This window comes from Cricetulus griseus, chromosome 3, assembly GCF_003668045.3.
Source record: "Cricetulus griseus strain 17A/GY chromosome 3, alternate assembly CriGri-PICRH-1.0, whole genome shotgun sequence".
Classification (NCBI taxonomy): Eukaryota; Metazoa; Chordata; class Mammalia; order Rodentia; family Cricetidae; genus Cricetulus; species Cricetulus griseus.
Genome location: NC_048596.1, coordinates 207,346,533 through 207,370,523, shown reverse-complemented (window position 1 = coordinate 207,370,523; position 23,991 = coordinate 207,346,533). Strand labels below are relative to the sequence as shown.

Here is a 23,991-nt window from a genome sequence, read left to right as displayed (position 1 = left end):
TATTGGAGATGATAAAGACACTAAACACCTAGTACAGTATTTGCTTGACTTCCTCAGTAACCAAGAAATCTTATCACCATGCACGAAAGTGTCAATCTTAAAAGGAAACTGAAAGGTAGATGCTTGCCTGGTGTTTCCACACATCCCCCCTCTCTTGCTGAGCACAGAACTTGTTGGCTAAACACAGCAAGTTCGGGGGTCGGGTGGGGAGCTGGAAGCAAAATGCAGAGGAAGAGAATCTTGTTGCCTTTAATGATTTCTAGACGTCTTTGCTTCTGTTTATAACATCCCCCAGCATCCCCAAACTAGAAAGCATTTCTTAAATCACAGATTAGAGACCAATAATAAGGCTTAACTATATTTGCGTTATTTATAAGAAGATATATGGAAGAAGTGATTTGAGAGGAAGAAATTTATTCAGAACCCTGAACAATCCCAGCAAAAGCAACTGTTTAAGGAAGCCCAGAAACTGTATTGAGAAAAATTATTAACACCATGAGTGTAGGTGCTCATCCTCTATCAAAAACACATATAGTCATTTAAAAAGCTGTCTGGAATGCTCCTGGCATAACACCTACAGGCCCAGTGTAAAATCCTCTGTATCCAGCCTGCTAAGCCTGTAATACAAGGTTCTTGCTTGCCTAAGTGTTGGGTCATGCTCACACAAATATGCTATTTTAAAAGGAAACAATGTAATTACGTTGAAGAAAGCAACAGAAAGCAAAGAAATCATCTTCTACGACCAATTGCTCACCTATGTAGGTTCCACTGTTGTTACCATCATATCCGGCATCTTCTGGGAAGAATGTAAAAGTCAACAGAACAGAAGTAAGGAGACAAAGCAGAATGGTTAGGAGCCCAGCCACAGACGCCAAAAGTCCACTACTGGAAACAGTCATGTAACACACAACATGGTGCAGCCCTGACGATGGCATGCTTAGAAAACATTTTGTTTTCTATTTAAGTTCAGGTATTTTGAGGCCTCATGAAGAATTGCTTTTTTTTTTTTTTTTTTTTTCTTTCAACCTTCTTCGGAGGTTCCTTGATGCAGTTCCAAAGAAAATGACTTTTTAAATTATCTGAAATGTTTATATTTTCACAGCAAAGAAAATTATACCAGTTGACTCCCAAAGTAAATTTACTTCTATAAATCAGCTCTTTGATAATATGTAAAAGAGAGCATTTACTTTGGCTGGCTGGAGTAGGCAGAAAGGTGAGATTAGAATACACCCTGGCTGACAGGTACGGATCCCAAGTAGGGAAGGGATAGAAGAATAACATTCTACTGTCATTAAAAATATGGAACAAATAAAACATTTTAAATTAAACACTGTGTTACTGTTGGGGGGCATGAGGTGACTTCTGGCCTATACTTATCAAAGCAGTGAGGTTGTTGTTTGTTCTTAGAATAGTCAGTCATGAAAACACACCCCTGGAATAGACCATGCAGATATCAAGGCTCCAAGAGGGCCATACCACCTGCCTGTCCCCACACAGCAAGCATGAAGAACACTGCTTTTTCCATTTACTTTTATTTAAGGCTAGAGACAGAGCTACAATCGTATCGTGTAAAGTGTGATCATATGTTAGGTACTTCTTCTACATGAAGAAGCAAACAAAACAAAACACTACATATCTTTGCAAAAAAAAAAAAGTCCCACCATGATTTTTGATACTGAAAGATGGGAAGTCGTAGTCATAAAGATCACTCTGCCACAACTGTTTGACATATCTGATTTAATCCTATACAAATCTTCACTAAATAAAATTGTTAACCACACAGGGAAACTTTTATACATGTACCTTTAATTTCCTCTGAGAAGCATGAAGAAAATGAGAAAGAAGACGGTTAGATGGACAGAAAATACAATGATAGTAGAAAGATTCAAATAAAAACAACTAAAATAAAATCTACCTACCACATTCAACTGTTTCCTCATCTTAGAAAAGCCAAAGGAGGGAAAACACACACATTTAAACATTTCAATATTAGACAGTGCTGCAGACTGCATGTACAGAATGTATACATTTTGGTAAAGACACTGAGCGCTCATAGAGCTTATGGTCAGCCACCAAATGGGGAAAATAACTAGGAAAAAAAAAAACCTGTCAACATTTTTACTCAAAATAATACCTTGAATAAGGGAATTTCATTTCCTTTGGTAGGCTGTTTGGTTTATAAAAGTGTAAACAATCAAATGGAGAAAGGATGTTAGAAACAAGCAAGTTTGCCTGGATATGTCCAAGTATTCTGCAATTTCAACAATACACTGACAAGTCAATTTTCACATACATTATTTCATGGAAGATATTTTGTTAGTTTTTTGTTTCTTTTAAGCTGGAGACACATCACTGTATAGCCCTGACTGGCCTGGAACTCCATCATGCTCACCCCCTCCGTCTATTACTTCCTGTCCATCTTTACCTTGTACCTCTCCAAATCTCCCAGGCTCCCCTTTCTCCTCTTAGTTTATCTTTTTGTCTCCCCCTAGCTTCCACCTGAGAAAATACATGATGTGTTTGTTGTTGTAAAGTGGTTTATCTCACTTAACATTATGATGTGCCATTTATCCATTTCCAGCAAATGACATTTTATTCTTCTTTATGACTTAGGAAAGACCTTCCTGTTACACAACACATTTCCTCTTCCCATTCATTTGTTAATGGATTCTCAGACTGAATCTGCAACTTGGCTACCACGGATAGCACCACAAACATGGCTATTCAGTTATCTCTAATATAAGTGTTATTCATCCAAAAATAATTTCTATTTATTATTATTATTATTATTATTTATTATTACTACGTGTGTGTGTGTGTGTGTGTGTGTGTGTGTGTGTGTGTGTGTGTGTGTGTGTGGGCGCGTGTGTGCGTGTGCGCATGCATGTGGAGGTCAGAGGACAACTCCTTGGTGCTAGACCTCTCCTTTCACTTTTCTGTGGGTTCTGGGGATTGACTTCAGGTTGTCAGGTTTGTATAGCAAGCCCCTTTATTCGCTGAGTCATCTTGCTGGCATAGTCTTTCATCCTTTTAGATAATTGCCTAATAAGTAGTATAGCTGGATGGTATGGAAGTTTTATTTTTATTTTTTTAAGATGGAGTCTTGCTATGTAGCCCTGGAACTCACTAGGCAGAGCAAGCTAATCTTCAGCTTGCAAGGGTATTGTTTTCTCTACCTCCCGAGGTTTGAGACTATAGGCACGTGCCACATTAACAGGCTTATCTTTAATTTGAAGAACCATAACTGAAGTACTTTTAAAAAAAGAATCCTTAGTAATTCTTGAATTACTAATTAGATAGCAACTTAAAAAGCTGGCTAGGAGACTTCACCCCAGTAAAGAATGGAAAATGTATTGGTAACAAACCCCAAGCAAAGTCTCACCCTGAGACAGGGTGGAACATTTTTCACAGCACGGCTATATAGAATGAATAGGGACAATGAAAACCTCCCAAAGCTACTGAACAGCAGCCATAGGAAATGGCTCAGGGAAGGGGAATGTCACTGGGTCATCAAACTGCGACAGTTCTACTTGACTCTCGTTAGCAAATATGATAAGCAAAGATTATTATTCAGGCTCATACTATGAGCTACCCATTTTAGGATTTATGCATATATTTCACTAGCTCTGAAATGCTAAATGCATCTGAAACAAATGATCAGAAAACAAAGAATAAACTGGATGATCAGAGTTAGCAACACCAGGTACTGAGGCATATAGAGATCATGCGAAATAACTTGAGAATAATTGTACTGTGCATGGAAAAACACACCTGTAATTCAGCACTCAGTGGGCTGAGGCGGGAAGACTGCTGAGAGCTTGAGGTCAGCCTGGACAACTACATAAGTACCAGGCCAGGGCTAGATACCAACACCCTATCCTCATTAAACAAACAAATATAACAACAAAAATCCACCACTGTAAAAATCTTATGTACTGTATTGTAAAGTATATTGCTAAATCTTGTGTATGTCTTTTGACAGGAATAGTAGGAGCTTAAAGCCTGCTTAAAGCCTCAACATCATGATAATTCAGGCCACAGAGGTGAACAAAAACTTGAAATGCCAACAATCAACCCACAATGAACTTTTTATATTACATATAGTATGCTCATTTCATATTCCAATAAGAGGTCAGAAATTCATAAGCTGCATACATTTAGACGATTATTTCTCCATGCAGTTATTGGGGAGGATGCTATGATTTTTTTTCTTGAAAACTAGATAAATGCATCCAACAGCAAGTTTGTACCTAATGGATCTCATGTGGAAAAAGCAAAGGATTTCTTTAGAATTGAAAGGTTTGAAAATGAGGAAACAAAGTGTTGATCTCAGAAGGAAGCTGGGGTAAGCTATTTAACCTTCTAACAATTCCATGAGGACAGGACTTCTAGTCCCATTATACAGATGGAAACACACCCAGGTAGTGAAATACAGAGGATGTAGACCCAGAAGCCTGGCCACATGTGTTTAACCACAAATGCAAACATTCATACCAGAACCATTTTGTGATTATTCAAGATGAGCCAGAAACACCACCAGTGGAGGATGAGGGTCTCACTGTTTCCTCCGTGTCTCCTATATGTCACCATTACTTCCAACACTTCTTCCCCTTGCTACTTCACTATAGTTTCAGCCAGCCGCCCCATGTGCTTCCTAGGAGAGCCTGGAAATGTTAGTTCTTGCCCCCATGTTATCAGGATTCTATGGTTTACTGGATAAAAGCACTGGAGAATGAGACATGGAGCCTATAAAGCCACAGAGGAACAGCCACCAAGGAAACCAGGGGATGGACTGGGAAGGCTGGGGGTGGGGGAGGCTGACATGAGCTGTGCACACATAGAGCTGCAGTCAGCTTTCTATCCAGTCAGCAAGGTGTCAACTGCTTTCCTAAATCCCCATAGCCATCTGACTGCAGCCTTCATGAAGTGTGAATAATCCATGACCATTGACTGGACCTCTAAATAGGAACAGACTCTTCCTTACTGACATGCCCCCTGGGTCTCCACGGAGAACTGCAAAAGATACCATCCCTTGGGACCCTTCAAACTATAAGAATTGTCCCTGAAACTGTCTCAGAAGTGACACCATCAGCTATGCACAGAATTTGCTGAGTCAGTACTATATGAACAACTGGATGTAAAATTGTCAGCCTAGCTCATCTGCACCTCTTCCCACAAAGCCCTGACCTGTGGAGTCTCCCCAACAGAACCACTGAAGGTTAGGGTGTTATAGCTAGGACCCAGGATCAAAGGCCCATACTGCCAAGCTTTGGAAGGAAGTGGAAGTTTTATAAGGGAACCTGGTGGGAGGGCTTCTGGCCCCAAAAAACATTCCCACGAAGGGGACAGAAGACCCTCTTTCCTCTTTATCTGTTAAACACTGTAACTGTGACAAAAACATCTTTGCTTCTTATGTAACCCCTAGCTATGATTGGCTCCCGGCTACAGATAAAAACAAGGAGGTCAAAGGTTTATTGACTGGACCCTCTAAAACTGTGTCAAACTCTTATCTTGATAAGGCTGATCAGTCCAGGTATTTGTTAAGGTATTGGGAAGCTAACATAAAGGGGAAATATTCATAGGGTATTTAAATTAATATTTTAAACTATGTGACTGTGTTTGGGTACATGAACGCAGATATCTAAGGAGGTCACAGGCATCAGATCTCACTGGACCTGGCTATATGGGCCACTGTGAGCTTCCTGACATAGGTGTGGAAACTGGAGTCTCTACAAGAGCAATACACACTCAAATGCTAATTCATCTCTCTGGCCCCTGACAGGAAACTCCATGTGTTTCTGTTCATGACAAATACTACCAACAAAAAGAAAATGCATGACAAAGTTTTAGATATACAAAAATGTTCAACAGCATAAACAATCTGTTTCTAAGTTGATACAACGCGTGCAAACACTAAATACACGGAAGGTGGCGTGTACTCAACGAGAAATACTTTATTACAACAACATGCAGGATCTGAAATTCAGCCTTAAATATTGGCACTGCATACAGAAATGACATTGTTTTACTCAGTGTCAGAACTCTTTCACTAGCTGTCATGTCTGTTGACCCATAATGAGCAAGTTCTACTGGCTTTTGATGGATTCTCTTTGTCTGAATTTAAGTATTTCCATTTGTGTCTATGAGCCCCAAATCACAATTTGTTAAAGTGAAATGTTTTGTGATTTTATGTTTTCGAATATCAGAAATTTTACACATTTACTCATCTAATGCCAAGAATTCCACAGAGCTATTTTTAAAGAATTTAAATTAACATTATTCAGTTTGCTATATGAGAAATGTTGAGGTATTTATACTTTGACAACTGAAAAGGAAAATTAAATGCTAAAAATAGAAATCATACTTTGATATTCTGCTGTAAAATAATCTATGTGAAAAAGAGGTTTCCCTACCCATCCTTTCTGAAGGTCATAAATACTGGATTTAAATATAGATTGTATCTGGATACAATTAGGAAGATCATTCTTAGCTAACATGTCTGTATTTCAACAGAAGAGTAATAATATTTCAAATTGAGAAATTCATATGTCTTTCTTACAAGCTGGTTGATATACTAGGGTACAGCTCATGGCATAGCACTTGCTAGCACACAAAAGGTCCTGGGTTCCATTAACAGCATACAGTGTGGATATGAGTAAATATAATGTTCTTATGCATGCAAATAAGGCACAAAATAAATTATGGCAACATAAGAACTACAAGCTGCAAAGTCTTCAGCATCAACCACTCCCATGTGCTACTGGAGACTAACTAACCCAGATCCAGGACTTAAGCAGTTGCCTCTTTGATGTAATAACCCAAAGCTAGTCATTATCAAAGGAGGCCTACCAGACACCAACCTCTTGTCCTGTCTGTGTCACCAGTACAGAGCCTCTATGTGAAAACAGTGGGAATTTTTTTCTATTATAGTTTTGCTTTTTGTTGTATAAACAATTTTTCAAAATGGGGAGGGGCACAGAGAGAGAAGAGGGAAGGATCCTTGTACCAAACTCCCAAGGATTAAGAACACTTTCATTGTAAGAGTTCTGTCTTAGCTTTCGGGATGTTTAAGAAGCAAACACTTTTGAGATTTCTTAGTCCTTAAGGAGAACTATGGATCCACCATCAAGGACAATTGCCACCCACACATACACTCGGAGTTTTGCACAGAAATGCTAGCTAGCTTCAAAGTCTGGAGAGCTCATTAGTGTCTTCTTGGTTTCATTTTCATTGGAGTTAAGAACAAGAAGAACTCTAGCAAAAAGATAAATGCAAAGATAGTGTGACTACAATTTGCTTTCCTTTTTGTGTTCTTTGTTAATATTAACAGAGACAATATAGGTTTCTGGAATTATCTTCTATGTACTCTTTTTCCAGCTGTTATGATTTACTTAGGAATTAAATAAGAAGTAAAATTACACAGACACAAGCAATCGCATTGTGATAAGAGGTGATTTAATGTGTTATTATATGGGGAAGTGATTGAATGTATTAGTACATGGTGAAAGTTAGTACTTCAAAGTCATTGCATGCTGCACTTTCTTGGGTCTGAAGTATAGTTAAAATTTAGTTCAAAACAATCTAGGGAGGCAGAGGCAGGCAGATCTCTGTGAGTTGGAGATCAGCCTGGTCTACAAGACCTAGTTCCAGGACGCCAAAGCCACAGAGAAACCCTGTCTCAAAAAAACCAAAAAAAAAAAAAAAACCAAACACACAAAAAACAACAAAACATTCTAGGAACTGTGGACACAGTTCAGTTGGTAGAGAGTTTTATAATATGCAAAACACTCTGAGTTCCATTCCAGCACTTCATAAACTATTCATGTGGTACTGCACACCTGTAATCCCAGCACTCAGGAAGTAGATGCAGGAGGATCAGGGGTTCAAGGTTATTCCTGGGTGCTCAGAGAGTTCAAAGCCAGCCCGGGCTACATAAGCCCTATCTCAAAAACTTTGTTTCAGCCAGGCAGTGGGGATGCACACCTTTAATCTCAGTACTTGTTAGGGCAGAGACAGGTGGATCTCTGTGAGTTCCAGAACAGGCTCCAAAGCTACAGAGAAACCCTGTCTCGGAAAATTTTTTTTCATTATTATATTTATTCCATAAAATTATAAATCACTACTTTAAGATTCCTGTTTTTTTTTTTTAAATCTATTGTGTGTAGGTCTGGGTATATATATGTGGGTGCCCTAGGAGGTCAGAAGAAGGTGTTGGATACCCTGATGCTAGAGTAAGAGGCAGTTGTGAATACATGATGTAGGTGGTTCAGAACCAAATCTGGTCCTCTGCAAGTGCAGTGCATGCTCATAACCACCAAACCACCTCCTCATCCCCATCAATTACTTTCTTTCAAGCATTGAACATTACTTCTATCAATTCTCTATTTTTCTTCCTAGAACTGTCCTATAATGAGGAAAAGGTTGTGACAATGAGGGTTTGGTTTCTCGTTCTAAAATTCTACTCAGCAGTTGAGTCAGGCAGTCCTTACAAATGCTACACAGACAAAAAAAGAATAATACATAGGTTAATGTGCTTTTCAATGTGACTGCAAATACCCAGAGCTAACACAACCGTTTCTGTAGACAGTGGCCGCAGGAATTTCAAACAGAACTTCAATCCCTGAGAATAACAGATACTGGCTCTCAAGTTTCACAGAAACCCACTCTCTCTGAGCAGTGCTGTTTTAAAATATGCTCGTGTTTTAATTGGGTAATCTTGGGCAGATTTACTTGAACTATAAATAAGCAAACATCATCTCTTAGTGAATAAAAATTAAGGTTAGAAGAGGGAAATTCGGAAGCACTGGCTTTAATTTCAGCACTGGGGAAGTTGAGACAGAAAGCTCACCAGGTTGATGCTACACTGGGACTCACTGCAAGACCTTGTCTCAAAAACCCAAGAACCAGGAGTTCTAGAAGAGACAGGGGAGGGGAAAGAAGGAAGAGAAGAAAGAGTGGGAGGGGCCAGTAAGCTCGCTTCTCTCTCTCTCTTGTTTTGCAGTGCTGGGACTGGAAGCCCAAGCTGTGCTGGGCTAACGCTCTACCACAGTAATGCTCCCCGAGCATCGGAATAGAACTCAAGAGGTAAAACAAAATCAACCAAACAAACAAACAAATTAAGATGATCATTTGGTAAAGATACCTCTTGGAATGAATACTTACCAGATGCAAATATTCAAATACTAACATAAAAATGAAATGATGTTAAACAATGGACAAAAGCCTTCATTACAATTCATGTTCACGCCAACACTCTCCCTGCACACCCACACACACTCAAATCCACACACACCTATACCAAGTTGAGAGAGCAACTAAAAAGCTATCCCTTCTTCATAGTTCTTTAAAGAAACACACGGTGAGTTAGGTTAGTTTCAAAATAAGTGAAAATTCCCAATTACTTCAAATGATCTGTTTCCAAGTTTCCTATAGTTCAAAGCTGAGTACATTTTCAAATTTTAGTGCAGTCTCCTTTCCCTCACTTGTTTAGTGGCATGTTTCATCTAGCAAGCACCGAATATACTACGACTGTGCAAGCCTCTATCCAGTATCCAGGTTCAGTTCCTTGAAGCTGGAAGAGCTAACAAGGAAAAGTTACCACACTTAGAAACAATGCGCATTGAACCTTAGGCCATCTGACATTGCAGAGCTCCACATGTATCACAAGAGTGTCTTCCCCCACCCAGACACAGCAAAAGCAAGCAGGCTTTTGATTCAGTGGTACATGCCCACCCTGGCTTGCTGTGAGATTTACACTTAGCTGTCGCTTGGCTTTCTTACTATGTGATTCCTGAGCTGTATGTGCCTGCAAACTAAAGGAAATAACAGGAGATGTGAAAAATGCAACAATACTAAAAACAGATGTTGGTATAAAATTTCAGGGCCATTTATTTGTTCATTTCACTTTTTAACATGCAATCTCTATTTTTTTTAAAGGGGGGAGTCTGCTTTTTTCTCTCTCTCTTAAAATGCCCAGACACATAGAACATTTAGAGAGATGAAGTGTATAAGATGGAGACCTGAGAGGGTGAAAAACAGGAAATAAAGGGTGAAGGAAGGATCAAGTAAAAAAAAAAAAAAAAAGAAATGTTCAAGCCCTCTCTTTCTCGGTAGTTCTACTAAGTCCTTCTTATTCTCATTTTGGTCTGTCAACTCTTTGCAGATGGGATCAAGTTCCCAGTTGTGAATTGTAGATAAGGAATTACGAAGCACAGTTGTTTTCAGACACAAATGCTTTTGTCCCTAATTTTTACTGAGAAATATTTACCCCAAACATCCTGGCTTAGGAGAAAACAAACAAACAAACAAAGGAAACAAAATAAAAAAAAAAAAAAACCCAGAGCTGTACTGTAGGCTCCAATTATTCAGTCCTTAAGAGTGGAAGTCACTGATGACTGTCTGGAAGTTGAGTCACACATCACCATCAACAACTTACCATACTTTTTTTTTTTTTTTTCTTGCAGAGATTCACATTACTATCCCTACTGTGAATTACTTCTTTGTTGGGTTTCTGAGAAATGATGGCCCAAGAGCTACTGTAGGCTAATATGACCCCTCCTCCCGTAGCACTTCCCCAGAGCACCTCCCTGGAGCACCTGCTTTAACAGTCAAAAACCAACAGCAGGATCAGGTTTCCGTGCATTCTTATTAACAAACTTACATGATTTCCTGTTGGAAAGTTTCAGAGGCTGGACTACTATTTCTGGTCGTCTCAGAGCCAATCTCCTGGGGGAAGAAAAGGTCAATGGGCCTATCAGTTTTCAGCACAGGTTCAAGGTTAACACAGCACCAAAATATAAAATCCATAAGGAAGATCTTGAAAGAGCACAAGACTATCTGTTCAAATCAACTAAATCCGGTACTTTTCAAGTTTTAAAGTTACCCCCCTTTCCTGAAATGACTGTGCTCGCCCTGTAGTACACACTCAGATAGCAATGTGCTAGTGTCTGCCTGTTTCACAACAACAACCCATGAGGACCTGGTACTGTCATAGACAAACTAGAACTCCAAATCCAAACCCAAGGGATAATAGATTCACAGGCAGGGTCTGAGGCTCATTTCTGATATTCTGCAGCGAATGGAAAGTCATTTGAAGAAAGGTCACCATGCTGTGCTAGCGGCTCACCGTTCCTGGAAGTGCTTGGAGGGAATCAGTCCTGCTCTGGGGTTGGCATCGCCCTCATGCTTCGCCTGCCACCATGTCACATCATCTTGGCTCATGATTTGAAGAATGTCTCCCTTTCGGAAAGACAGCCCCGCCTCCTTACAAGGGATAGCCTTGTCCTCCTTTGGGTCATAGTCAAAAAGGGCTTTGATAAACACCTGGAAAGGAAGGATAAATGGGAGAGGTGAAGCTGTCTGCATTCTTGCAACTTAGACATAAGGAATGGTCATTTTCAAAGAGGATATTATTGTTGAAAAAATAAGGTTAAGTCCCACACCAAAAACAGTATTTTAGAGACATACCTTGCCTTCCTTGGAAGCTGTCTCCTCTTTGGTGCTGGGTATTATCTTAAATGTAATTGCTCCCTGGGACTGACTCTGGGATTAAAGAAAGGGTCATTAGAGAGCTGGAGGCAAGAGGAATGTAAAACAGACAGGTAGAGAGCTAAGCACAGCTAGTAATGCACAGCATTCTACTGGGACAAAACCAGAAAAGTATGTCTGTAGAAGTTCCAGAAACACGAGAAGTTCCAGAAAACACAGTATGTGAGGTCATCTGAAGACCACTTTTACACTTTTACATCCTGAGCACTTAAGGTATCAGGACATTGACTGCCATCCACGTCAAGTTATATCAAAACAGAAACACAATACAAACAAGGCTTGGAAGGAGGACAAGAGTCAATGCCTAGAGCACATAGCACAAAGTTGAGATCCTAGCATTTAAGTGTTGGTATCCATATTTGGTGAAACAAAAAGCTGATACCAGATGCTGTCACTTCTGTGGTTATGAATATGGGATTCATTTGGCAGCAATGTGCATCAGAAAAAGTAACTGGTAGTGGGATAAACATGACGTACAACAAGTCCATTGAAAGTTTAAAGACAGACAGAATGTCTACTCAAGTTTAACTAAAACCGTAATTCCATGACCCATAGACACTTGCTCATCATCTCAGACCTCTAGAGGTACTCGGGGAACTGTCTATAGCTGTAGGTTTGCATTTTCACATATATAGGGGCAGTCTTCATTTTACCCCTACACCTGAACTTAAGACTTAGCAGTTCCCATTCCTAAAACAATTTCACTCAAGTTTTAGCGCTAATGAGAGGGGGCAGAGGCAAGAGCATCACCAATAGCACTGCAGAGGCCACCTGTTCACCCTGACCTGAAATCCTGCATAAATTATAACCTCATTCGACCCTCAAAACACATTAGCAAATCGTTACTTCTTCCTACATACATGTAAATGGAAATCTTGAAGCTACATGGACAAAAGTGTTTCTATGAATGTGTACACCACCCTGAGTCTGGAGGGCTGAATCCAAATCAGACTGAGAAACCTGAAGTGCAGTGATTTGATTTTCGTTGAGATTTATAATAAAGAGACAGCTTACCAAAATCTGTATGATTTCCTCAGGCCTCTTGTCTTCCACTGGGATCCCATTCACTTCTCTCAGCTCGTCACCCACATGAATAAGACCTGATAATTACAAAACCCGGTAAGTCAGCAGTGTCACAAAGTGACACTGTGATCTGTGACTGTTCCCAACCTTCAAGTGTCAGTCATTCCCCAAAGCGACTTAAGTATCAGAAAAGAGACCTTCTTTCACAACTCACATGCTTCGATTCTGCAGTTCTCTGATAATGGATATAGCAAATCAGACAACAGTATCTTGGTCTCTATCTAGAAATGTACATTATTGATGCCTTTAGAAAATAATTCATGTTTATTATTTACTTGTTACTTTTTCTTTGGTGTGAGTATGTACATGCCACGTGTGTCATGTGTGCAAGTATGTTTAAAGGCCAGTGGTCAAATGTGGCACCATTCCTCAAGTGTGAACTACCTTGTTGGAGAAGAGTCTCCTACTGGAGTGGAGTGTACCAAGATCTGGGTACACTGGTTGACCTGTGGACTCTACCTCCTCAGAACTGTGATGATAAGCACATACTACCACATTTGGCTTTTATTGTGGATGCTGTGGATTGGTTCTCACACTTGTACAGCACTTTTCCAACTGAGCTATTCCCCCAGCATCTAACATGACTGTAAATTTATTTTTAAAATTGTATGCTCTTAGTAGCATGTATTTTTCACATCAGAAACACTAAAATGGGTCATAATATAACTCTGCAGGCTGGGTAGTACCTCTGTGCTATAACACTTGACTAGCACAGCCAAGGCCATATGGGTGGGGGTGGGAAGGAATCAAGAATCTTCGGAAACCTGTGTAAGGTAAGACCACAGAGGGGGATTCATCTATCATGTATTTGTCTGGTGTCCACATTTCAACACAGTGAAAAATGTCTTGTTTCTGGTTCTCTTATATTGTATCAAAAGACAGTTAACCACATAATTACTCACTGGAACTGTTACTCACAGAACACAACACAATTTGTCGGTATTCAATGAATAAAGAGGCTCTCACCACTTCTATCTGCAGCTCCTCCCCGCATGATCCGGGCCACAATGATTGCCCCTGTCTGTTCGTCTTTCTTAATGGTAGCACCCTTTCAAAGCAAAAAAGGTGGGAGAGGAAAAAAGCATTTGTGGGCAGATTTTTCAAACTGTGTCATAAGATAGAGATGTAAAATAACTTTTATCTGGAAAAAACAGAAACTACTACAAAGACAAAAAACAAGGCAGGAGGAACAGATATGTCAACTGTCCTTTGGATGGCCCCTACACTGTACCAAAATTCAGGCTATATAGCATCTAGTGTTTCAGCACAACACAATTTAAAGATTGGTGAAATCTTGTATCTTCCAATTCGTGCAACATATTTTTTTTCTTACACTATCTACCTTGTATTGTTTTACTTTCGGAAAACTTACTCATTTCATTTTATCAGTATAATATCCCATAATGGGGGCTGGAGAGACAGTTCAGTGGTTAAGAGCATGGGCTACTATTCACGAGGACCCAGGCTCAATTCCCAGAATCCATATAGCAGTTCACAACTAGCAGTACCTCTAGTCACAGGGAATCAATGCATAAGCACAGATGTGTTACACACACACAACACACACATACACACACACCCCCCCACACACACGGGGGGGGGGGAGACATACGTACATATGGAGGGAGGCTGGAAGGGAGGGAGGAAGGGGCAAAATATCCCTTTGGATAATCTAGAAGGTTTTCTGCCTGAGATCCATGGCAGAATCATGGAAAGTCCACCCAGGTTCTGACAATTAGGACAGGACTTCTTGGTTGCAAATGGGGCAATATTCCCCGAGTCCCAGGTCCCTTGATGTGGTGGTCCATCACCACAGGAATTCCAGTGCCAAAACAAACAGTTCTATTTATATTGTGAAATGTTAGGTGTCAGGCTAATTTCTCTTCATTATTTTTAAAATAAATCAGCTTTCCAGAACAGCCTAAAGCACTATTTTTCAACTGCATCATTTAATTTCCAACCAGCCCCACCTGGCTACATGTTAAATTTCCTCTTACAAATGTTAGTAGGTTGTATTTTCAAAGTTATTACTATTAAAAAGCAATAGGATGCTATTATTATTTTACTTGGAGCTTTGTTAGTTACTCTAAGTCATATTCTCTGGATGTAAATGTCCCATTTGTTTTAAGACATTGGGACCCAGAAGCAGCATATCTCAAAGACAACTGTGAGTGTTGTAAGCCCATCCCATTGAGCTCCCCATGAGATCTCCTCACATCTGAAGGAAGAGGCAGACCAGACTCACCAGGGGTTCTCTGTTCTTGACCAGGCGGATTATTTTCACCGAGTCTTCCTCATCATCGATATCATCAGGCATAGGAGGCAATACAGGATCGTAACTCTTTTGAGCCACAGTATCATGTACTGACAACAAAGCCTGTAAAACCAACGGGACATAAGGAATTAATCAGATATGAAACCCTAAGTTCACTGATGTACAAATAAAAGTCAAATGTTGTGGGATAATCTTTTTGTACACTGTGAAGATGTGTCTTTGACAAGGCACATTCTAATTGGTTTGATAATGACATGAATGATCAATAGCTAGACAGGAAAGGATAGACAGGACTTGTGGGGAGAGACAGGAACTCAGGGTTAGAATCTAGGCAGCAGGACAAGCCAGCAAGACATGGAGCAAGTCAGATGTACCAAATGGAGGACAGACGAAAAGCTATCTAGCAGAACACAGAATAACAGAAATTGACAGAAACAGGCAGAACACAGATTAATAGAAATCCCCAAATAATAGCATGGAGACTTCTTATTAATTATGAAAACTAGGCCTTAGCTTGGACTTATTCCCAACTAGCTCTTATAAACTAAATTAGCCTGTTTCTTTTAATCAGAAAGCATCTTGGCAAAGACACATCATCAGTGTACAAAAGGATTATCCCACAACAGCCAAAATAGCATTACCCTGTTGGAATACTAATGGTAGGTAAGGAAACCATTTGAAGCATTGGCTTAGGCAGTGGGGGTGAGGCGAGTCCTGTGGGATTCCAGAAGGCAGACCTACTCAGGTGCACCTACGCCTCCTCTTCCAGTACCACTGACATGACAATATGCATCAAATTTCTTCTAACCTGTATATTCTCTAGTAATCTCAACATGGTAACAGTTGAGGCAAAGGTCAGGGATATTACTTTTGGAGGAAAAAAAATGAGGATACTGACACATTGCCAATAAGCCAACAGAAGCTTGAGATACTGCACATTTTTATTTCATTTATAAAAACGTTCATATGTGTGTAACATAATTGTACACATGTTTGGGCATACGTGTGTGAGTGCATATGGGTCATGGGTACACCTGTATGTATGTGGAGGCCTAACGTTAATATGATGAGTCTTCCTTCATCTCTCTCTTCCATAAGTGTAGAGGGAGGGCTTCTTAATGTTTTAGCTAGTCTGGCTAGCCAGCTTCCTGGGGGCTCTCTTCTCAACCTCCCTTGGGATGGGATTATACAGGGATGCCATACCTTTTACAACATTTTTGATACAAACTCTGGTCCTCACACTCATGAAACAACTGAGCCATGGGTTTTTTAAGATATTTTTTTTTCCTGTGCTGAGGCTGTGACTCAGTGCTTGCTTAGATGAACCATTGTATAAACCAGGTTTGGTGGTACATGTCTATAATTCCAGCACCCAGGATGTGGGGGAAGGAAAATCAGACATTCAATACATATATAATACATATATAATGTCCTCTCTCTCCTTCATGTGCACATATGTGTATATATGTATGTGTGTATTCTCATACATATTCAAGCATTCATATATATATATATATATATATATATATATATATATATCAAGTGTCTATTTTTTCTCATATACATATGTAAATTTTCTTCCTGTCAATGTAATTATTCATTGGCTTCTGACAATTTTTAGTGTATTAGGTATATATATATAAAGGACTAAAAGTATTTTATAATATTTTCTCATATAGACCAAAGAGGAGAGAAAATGCTGGAACTTTACATTTCCTAGTTCAGATTAATGCATTTGAGATGTCCCACTCACTTACTGCACTACCCACACCTGACTCTAGCTGGAGGCCTAGAGATCATGCTCTCCCTCTCCTCTCCTCTCCAGGCCCAGCATCCACCATATAGCTTACTAAACATACTTCCCAAATATATTTAAAACATATTGTCATCTTTCTAGTCATTTCCATGTCTAAATTTCAACAGCATTTTGTAGATTTCAAGTTCATCATGCTCACAGCTTTGCATTAGGAATATTGTTGCATGGCAATATTTTGTAGTTTGGACAATGAAAAGTCATTTGGCATTCCCTTTTCCTATCTTCACCAAGGTGATTTTATTCTTCGACATACAGACTCTCCTCTCAAAAGGCAGAACTTAAATAAAAACTGTGTTTCTATGTGCCATTACCACCAGTTACAGCTGATAGTTTTACCTGTTGCCCAGAAGCATCTGCAGGAAATTGAACACCAGGCCTGTAATGTGCCACTACTGTGGACCCCTGGAGGCAATGCTATGCCGAGCATCTGTTAGGTGCACAGAATTAAGTGCCTGCTCATCAGGATGAGGGACACTGATTTATCCCTCCAGAAGGGAGCTCAACTTTTCCTCCAGCTTCCTTTAATGAAGCCTCATCCTTCCTTCAGGCTCATGCAATGAGTAACTTCTGGTAAGTAAATGTTCTGGAAAGCTAAAAACAAATCTTTTTTGATTTTACTGTGTGTGTGTGTGTGTGTGTGTGTGTGTGTGTGTGTGTTTTAATCTGTCAAATTTTTCCTAACACACAAAATTATAATACTATGCTCAAGAGAGGGCATCACATCACTGTTTTATCAAAATGAGCACTGGGATGATGCAGGTTAATTTGCCTTTACTAGAGCTGTGTATGTGTAGGAGTTTGTATTCATTAATGGCTGCCTTTGCATCCAGAAAGCATCCATCCATAAGTGCCCATGAGCAAGACAACACTACTGCTCCTGCCCACCCATCATGGCTGCAAACACATGGCTACTTGTGACCTTCACGCTTTTCACCCTTCTAATGTCTCTTTCATATATTTTATTGCTCCTCCTAGACTGTAAGTTCTTAAAAGTGTTTTTGTATACATTTTGGTATAATTTTTAGATGCTAATAGAACAGATGGTCTTTAAATTTTTTGACAGTCCTCAAGTAAAGCTGATGCTGCAGAAAAATGAATTACTCCCTAATTATTAAAGGCTCACTGTCATGGGTCACAGGATAAAGAGTGACCACTCTTCAGAATCAAGAGATTACAAAAGGGGAAATGAACAGGTTACAATCTTAGACTACCAATGATATGAATCAAATATTTAATTATATGGACAGATAAAAAGAGTGTAATGGAATGGGGGAGAAGTTTCAATGGATAAAGCACATGTTGTGAAAATATTAGGACCTGAGTGTGACTCCTCAGAACCCAAGGAAACCAGGCAGGGTAGCTGGCTTCTGTAATTCTAGCACTGCTATGGTGAGGTGGTGTAGAGTCAAGAGTCAGCCAGCTTGGTCTACAAGCAGCAACCAAGAGCCTCTGCCCTCTGATCTTTAGTCAGGGTTTTGCAGTAATGAAACACTATAATCAAAAAGCAAGCTAGGGAGGATTTATGTATCTTATACTTTCACATTGTTGTTCATCAATGAAGGAAGTCAGGACAGGAACTCAAACAGGGCAGGAGCCTGGAGGCAGGAGCTGATGCTGAGGTCATGGAGGAGTGCAGCTTACTGGCTTGCTCAGCCTGCTTTTTTTTGTTTGTTTGTTTTTTTTTTGTTTTTCAAATGATGAATATTTCTTTTACTATTTTCTTTTTACAATTTATTCTATGTGTCTTTTGCATCATGTATCTTTTCATTTAAATTAGAAACAAGTTTCTTTTACATGTCAATTTCAGTTCCTTCTCCCTCCCCTTCTCCCCTGCCTCCCCCCAACACCCTATCCCATACCCTTTCTATTGCCCAGGGAGGATGAGGCTTTCCATGGGGGGAATCTTTAAAGTCTGTCATATCATTTGGAGTAGGGCCTAGGCCCTCCCCATGTGTCTAGGCTGAGAGAGTATTCCTCTGTGTGAATTGGGCTCCCAAAGTCCATTTGTGTACTAGGGATAAATACTGATCCTCTACTAGAGGCCCCATAGATTAACCAGACCTCCAAACTGATGTCATCATTCAGGGGGTCTGGAACAGTCCTATGCTCGTTTCCCAGCTCAGTCTGGGGTCCATGAGCTCCCCCTTGTTCAGGTCAGCTCCTTCTGTGGGTTTCTCCAGCCTGGTCTTGACCCCTTTGTTCACCACTCCTCCCTCTCTGCAACTAGATTCCAGAGTTCAGCTCAGTGTTTAGCTGTGGGTGTCTGCTTCTGCTTCCATCAGCTACTAGATGAAGGCTCTAGGATAGCATATAAGGTAGTCATCAATCTCATTATCAAAGAAGGGCTTTTAAGGTGGTATCTCTACTATTGCTTAGTTGGAGTCAATCTTGTAAATCTCTGGACATTTCCCTAGTGCCAGATTCTTCTCTAAACCTATAATAGCTCCCTCTATTATGGTATCTCTTTTCTTGCTCTCCTCTCTTCTTCCCCTGACTCAATCTTCCTGCTCTCTCCTGTCCTCCTCTCCCCTCCTCTTCTCCCTTTCTCTTTCTTCTAGCTCTCTCTCCTCCCCCCATGCTCCCAGTTAGCTCAGGAGAGCTTGTCCCTTTCCCCTTTTCCGGGGGACCATGTATGTCTTTCTTAGGGTCCTCCTTGTTTCCTAGCTTCTCTGCGTTGTATATTGTAGGCTGCTATTCCTTTGCTCTAGGTCTAAAATCCATGTATGAGTGAGTATATACCATTTTTGTCTTTTTGTGACTGGGTTACCTCATTCAGCACATCATGTATCTTGATCCCATTCATTTCCCCTTCCCTTTGTATCTGCCCTCTGCCCTGGCACCCCCCCCCATAAAACAAAATTAGAGAAAAAAAGGAAAAAAGTTTGAAAAAAGAAAAAAATTAAAAATCTCATCATAGAAGCTGCAGTGTGACACAGTGAGTCATGTCACAAACCCCTTTATCTATATATCTTTATTTGCAAGTGTTCATTGCAAAGAGTCATAAGTCTGGTTTGAGGCTTCTAGTTTCTACACGATCAATGCTGGGTCCTCACTAGCACTCTTCCTGGATATCCTGCAGCTTTGGGTCTGCCAGTCAGGGTCCTTCACATGCTCCAGCAGGCCATAATGGGGTGGATGGTGGGGTGGGCCAAGTCATAACCGTGGGTCTGGGCCTGGGCAGCTGTAGGGTTGGTCAAACAGATGAGAAATGGGTACAGCTGTCCCATATGTACAACTTTAAGGCTGGCTCACCCATACCTGCGCTAATGGGGTGGGTTCTCCTGATCTCATGACCACAGGGCCAGCTCTCCCACCTGCCCCAAGAGTTGATGGGCAAATTGGAAAGTAACTACTCCCCCTCCCACCAATGTGGCCACAAGAGAGATGTGAAATGGGGACAGATTTCCCATGCTCACAATTTTGGAGCTGGCTTACTCACACTTGTGTTAACAGGGTTGGTTCTATTTTGCTGCACAGATGAGGTGCAGGACCTGCTCTCCCAAGTGTTACAGTTAGTGGGGGTCAGGGATGGCTCTCCCACTCTTATGACCAGGGTCATAAGAGTCATCCCAGGTGCTGATGGGTGTGTGGGGTGGCAGCTCTCCCTTATCCATGCTGCCACAAGACAGAGGAGAAATGGAGATAGCTTTCCCATGCTTACTACTTTGGGACTGGCTCATCCACACCTGCACTATTTTAGCTATCCTAGGTTTGTTTTGTTTTGTTTTGTTTTGTTTTTCCATATGAAGTTCAGTATTGTTCTTTCAAGGTCTGTGAAGAATTGTGTTGAGATTTTGATGTGGATTGCTTTGAATCTGTAGATTGCTTTTGGTAAGATTGACATTTTTACTATGTTGATCCTATCTAAGAGCATGTTTTCTTTGTTTCTACTTTATTGATTTCAGGCCTCAATTTGATTATTTCCTGGCATCTACTCCTCCAGGGTGAGTTTGCTTCTTTTTTTCTTTTTTTCTAGAACTTTCAGTTGTGCTGTTAATTCTCTAGTGTGACTATTCTCCAGTTTCTTCATGTGGGCACCTAGTGCTATGAATTTTCCCCTTAGCAATGCTTTCATTGTGTCCCATAAGTTTGGGTATGTTATACATTCATTTTCATTGAATTCTAGAAAGTCTTTAATTTTTTCTTTATTCTTCCTTAACCCAGTGGCAATTAAGTTGGGAGCTGCTTAGTTTCCATGAGTTTGTAGGCTTTCTGTAGTTTGTGTTGTTGTTGAACTCCAACTTTAACCCATGGTGAAATGGTAAGATACAGGTGGTTACTCCAGTTTTTTTAAATATATCTGTTGAGATTAGATTTGTGACCAGGTATGTGGTCAATTTTAGAGAAGGTTCCATGAGGTGCTGAGAAAAGGTATGTTCTTTTGTGTTTGGGTGAACTCTTCTGTAGATGTCTTTAAGTCCATCCATTTCAGTCACATCTGTTACCTTATTTCTCTGTTTAGTTTCTGTGTAAAAGACCTGCCCATTGGTGGGAGTAGGGTATTGAAGTCTCCCACTATTAATGCATAGGGTTTGGTATGTGATTTAAGCTTTAGTAATGTTTCTTTTATAAATGTATGTACCCTTGTATTTGGGGCATAGATATTCAGAATTGAGATTTCATCTTGGGTTTTTTTTTTGATGAATATGAAATGTCCTTCTCTATTTTGTTAGATATTAGGCTAGACACACCAGCTTGCTTATTGGGTCCATTTGATTGGAAAATATTTTTCCAAATCTTTACTCTGAAGTTCTGTCTGTCTTTGATGTTGAGGTGTGTTTCTTGTATGCAGCAGCAGGATGGATCCTGCTTCACATCCATTCTCTTAGTATATGTCTTTTTATTGGCACATTGAGTCCATTGATACTGAGATATTATTGACCAGTGATTGTTAATTCCTGTTGTTGTTGTTATTGTTGTTATTGGTGGTGGTGGTGGTGGTGATGGTGGTATGTCTCTCTGTGTGTTTCCTTGCTTTGGGTTTTGCTGGTGTGAGATTATCTATTGCCTGTGTTTTGTTGGATGTAACTAACTTCCTTAGGTTGAGGTTTTCCTTCTAGTACCTTCTATAGGGCTGGGTTTGTGGATAGGTATTACTTAAATTTGGTTTTCTCAAGAAATACCTTGTTTTCTCTGTCTATGTTGATTGAAAGTTTTGTTGGGTATAGTAGTCTGGGCTGACATCTGTGGCTTCTTAATGTCTGCATAACATCTGTACAGGACCTTATAGCTTTTAGAGTCTTCATTGAGAAGTTGAGTATAATTCTGATAGGTATGCCTTTATATGATACTTGGCCTTTTTTCTTTGTAGCTTTTAATATTCTTTATTATATATTGTTTAGTGTTTTTATTATTATGTAGCAAGGAAACTTTTTTTAGGGTCTAGTCTATTTGGTGTTCTGTAAGCTTCTAGTATCTTTATAGGCATGTCCTTCTTTAGGTTAGGAAATTTTTCTTCTATGGTTTTGTTGAATATATTTTCTGTGCCTTTGAGTGGGGATTCTTCTCTTTCTTCTATTACAATTATTCTTAGGCTTGGTTTTTTCATGGTGTTCCAAATTTCCTAGATGTTTTCTGTTAGGAATGTTTTAGATTTAACATTTTCTTTGGCCAGTGATTCTATTTCCTCTATTGTATCTTCAATGCCTGAGAGTCTCTCTTCTATCTCTTTATTCTATCTCTTTATTCTTCTATCTCTTTATTCTGTAGTTCCGGTTTGTTTACCCAGATTTCTCATTTCTAAAATTCCCTCAGTTTTCATTTTGTTTATCGCTTCTATTTCTATTTTCAGGTCTTGAAATGTTTCTTTCTCCTGTTTGTTTTGTTTGTTTGTTTTTCTTGGCTTTCTTGGGATTCTTTAAGAGATTTATTGATTTCTTCCAATTTTTTGTCTTTGTGTGATTTCTTTAAGGGCCTCTGTCATCTTCATAAAGTTATTTTTAAATTTGTTTTCTTGTGCTTCCTCTGTGTTGGAATGTTCAGGTCTTGCTGTGTTCTGGTGGTGCCACTTTTCTGTTACTGAATGTGCTCTTACAATGGTGTTTAGGCATCTGAATTTGGGGTGATTATAGGTCTAGGTGTTGATTCTTACATTTGTCTTTGTTGGAAGGGTGTTTTGTTCCTTTGTTTTCTGTTTTCTCTCTTGTCTTCTGGCCTAGGTGGTTAAGGGTTCTAGTGACTAGCAAGTCTTCAGGTCCAGTATGGTGTCTTGTCTGAGGTTTATGGAGCCTTGGGTACCTAGATCCAACCTGGCCTTGTGTAAAGAAAAAGTCTTCTTCCGTAGTTATAGACTAGAATATGAGCCCAGTGGAGGGGGTGATATTCTTCTGACTGGTGTGGGCTGCACCTGGGCCTATGGAGTCTGCTGGAGTTGTAGGGAAGGGCCAGTCATGAAGAGAATGATGAGGTGGGTGGGGTTGGGCAGCAGATTGGGTCTTAGGGGAACAGGAGCTAGTGGGTGGCAGCAGCTTAGCTGTCAAGAGGATCACTCATCCGATCACTGGCTGGTGGAGACTGCACCAGAAGAGCAGAATTCCACCAAAGTTGGGGCAGGGCCCAGCAGCCTTTCTGGTGTTGAAATGGGGGGTGGATGGGGGGATGCAGAGGATTGCACTGGATCAATCTGCTTTTTTATAGAACACAGGACCACCAGCCCAGGGATGGCACCACCCATAATGGACTGCCCCCCACATCGAGCACTAATTGAGAAAATGCCTTACAAAAGTACTACCAAGAAATAAAAATTCCAACACTGCATAATTTTCAGACTTTAAATTACTTGAAATTCCCCATGATATAAGGTCGGTGCTAGAGACATTGGTAAGTAATTAACAATCCTTCTATCTTACTAAGGATATCTGAATCATTTGTCTAATGTATTCATCATGTTTGAAAAAACTACTCCTCTGTGAGTATATGTGTCTGTCTGTGTCTTTGCTTGAGACTACTTCTCTGTTCTGTGATCCTGTAGCTAACATGTCCCTGCAAATATATACATGTGTGTATGCATACCTGTTGCAAGGCATCAATCCCCAAACCTTAAAGATACTAGGCAAATATGCTTCCACTGAACTAATGCTCCCTCCCTCCCTCCCTCTCTCTCTCTCTCTCTCTCTCTCTCTCTCTCTCTCTCTCTCTCTCTCTCTCTCTCTCTCTCTCACACACACACACACACACACACACACACATACACCTTGAATCCATTTGGAAATCACTGTAGTATGGATTTTTCTTATTTTTGTCTCTGATTATCCATTTACCCTAACACTAT

General features: G+C 40.1%; 1 protein-coding gene across 1 annotated transcript in view; it reads right to left on the bottom strand.

Moving 5' to 3' along the window:
* Nucleotides 1-23,991, bottom strand: part of Mpp7 (membrane palmitoylated protein 7) — a 144,383-nt gene that overhangs the window by 42,704 nt on the left and 77,688 nt on the right. Inside the window, exons 5-10 of the mRNA XM_035442768.1 lie at nucleotides 14,876-15,007; nucleotides 13,597-13,678; nucleotides 12,562-12,647; nucleotides 11,467-11,541; nucleotides 11,126-11,322; nucleotides 10,661-10,725 (exon numbers count right to left, since the gene is read on the bottom strand). Coding sequence (XP_035298659.1) covers nucleotides 10,661-10,725; nucleotides 11,126-11,322; nucleotides 11,467-11,541; nucleotides 12,562-12,647; nucleotides 13,597-13,678; nucleotides 14,876-15,007 — 637 coding nt within the window. The remainder of the gene's footprint in view (nucleotides 1-10,660; nucleotides 10,726-11,125; nucleotides 11,323-11,466; nucleotides 11,542-12,561; nucleotides 12,648-13,596; nucleotides 13,679-14,875; nucleotides 15,008-23,991) is intronic.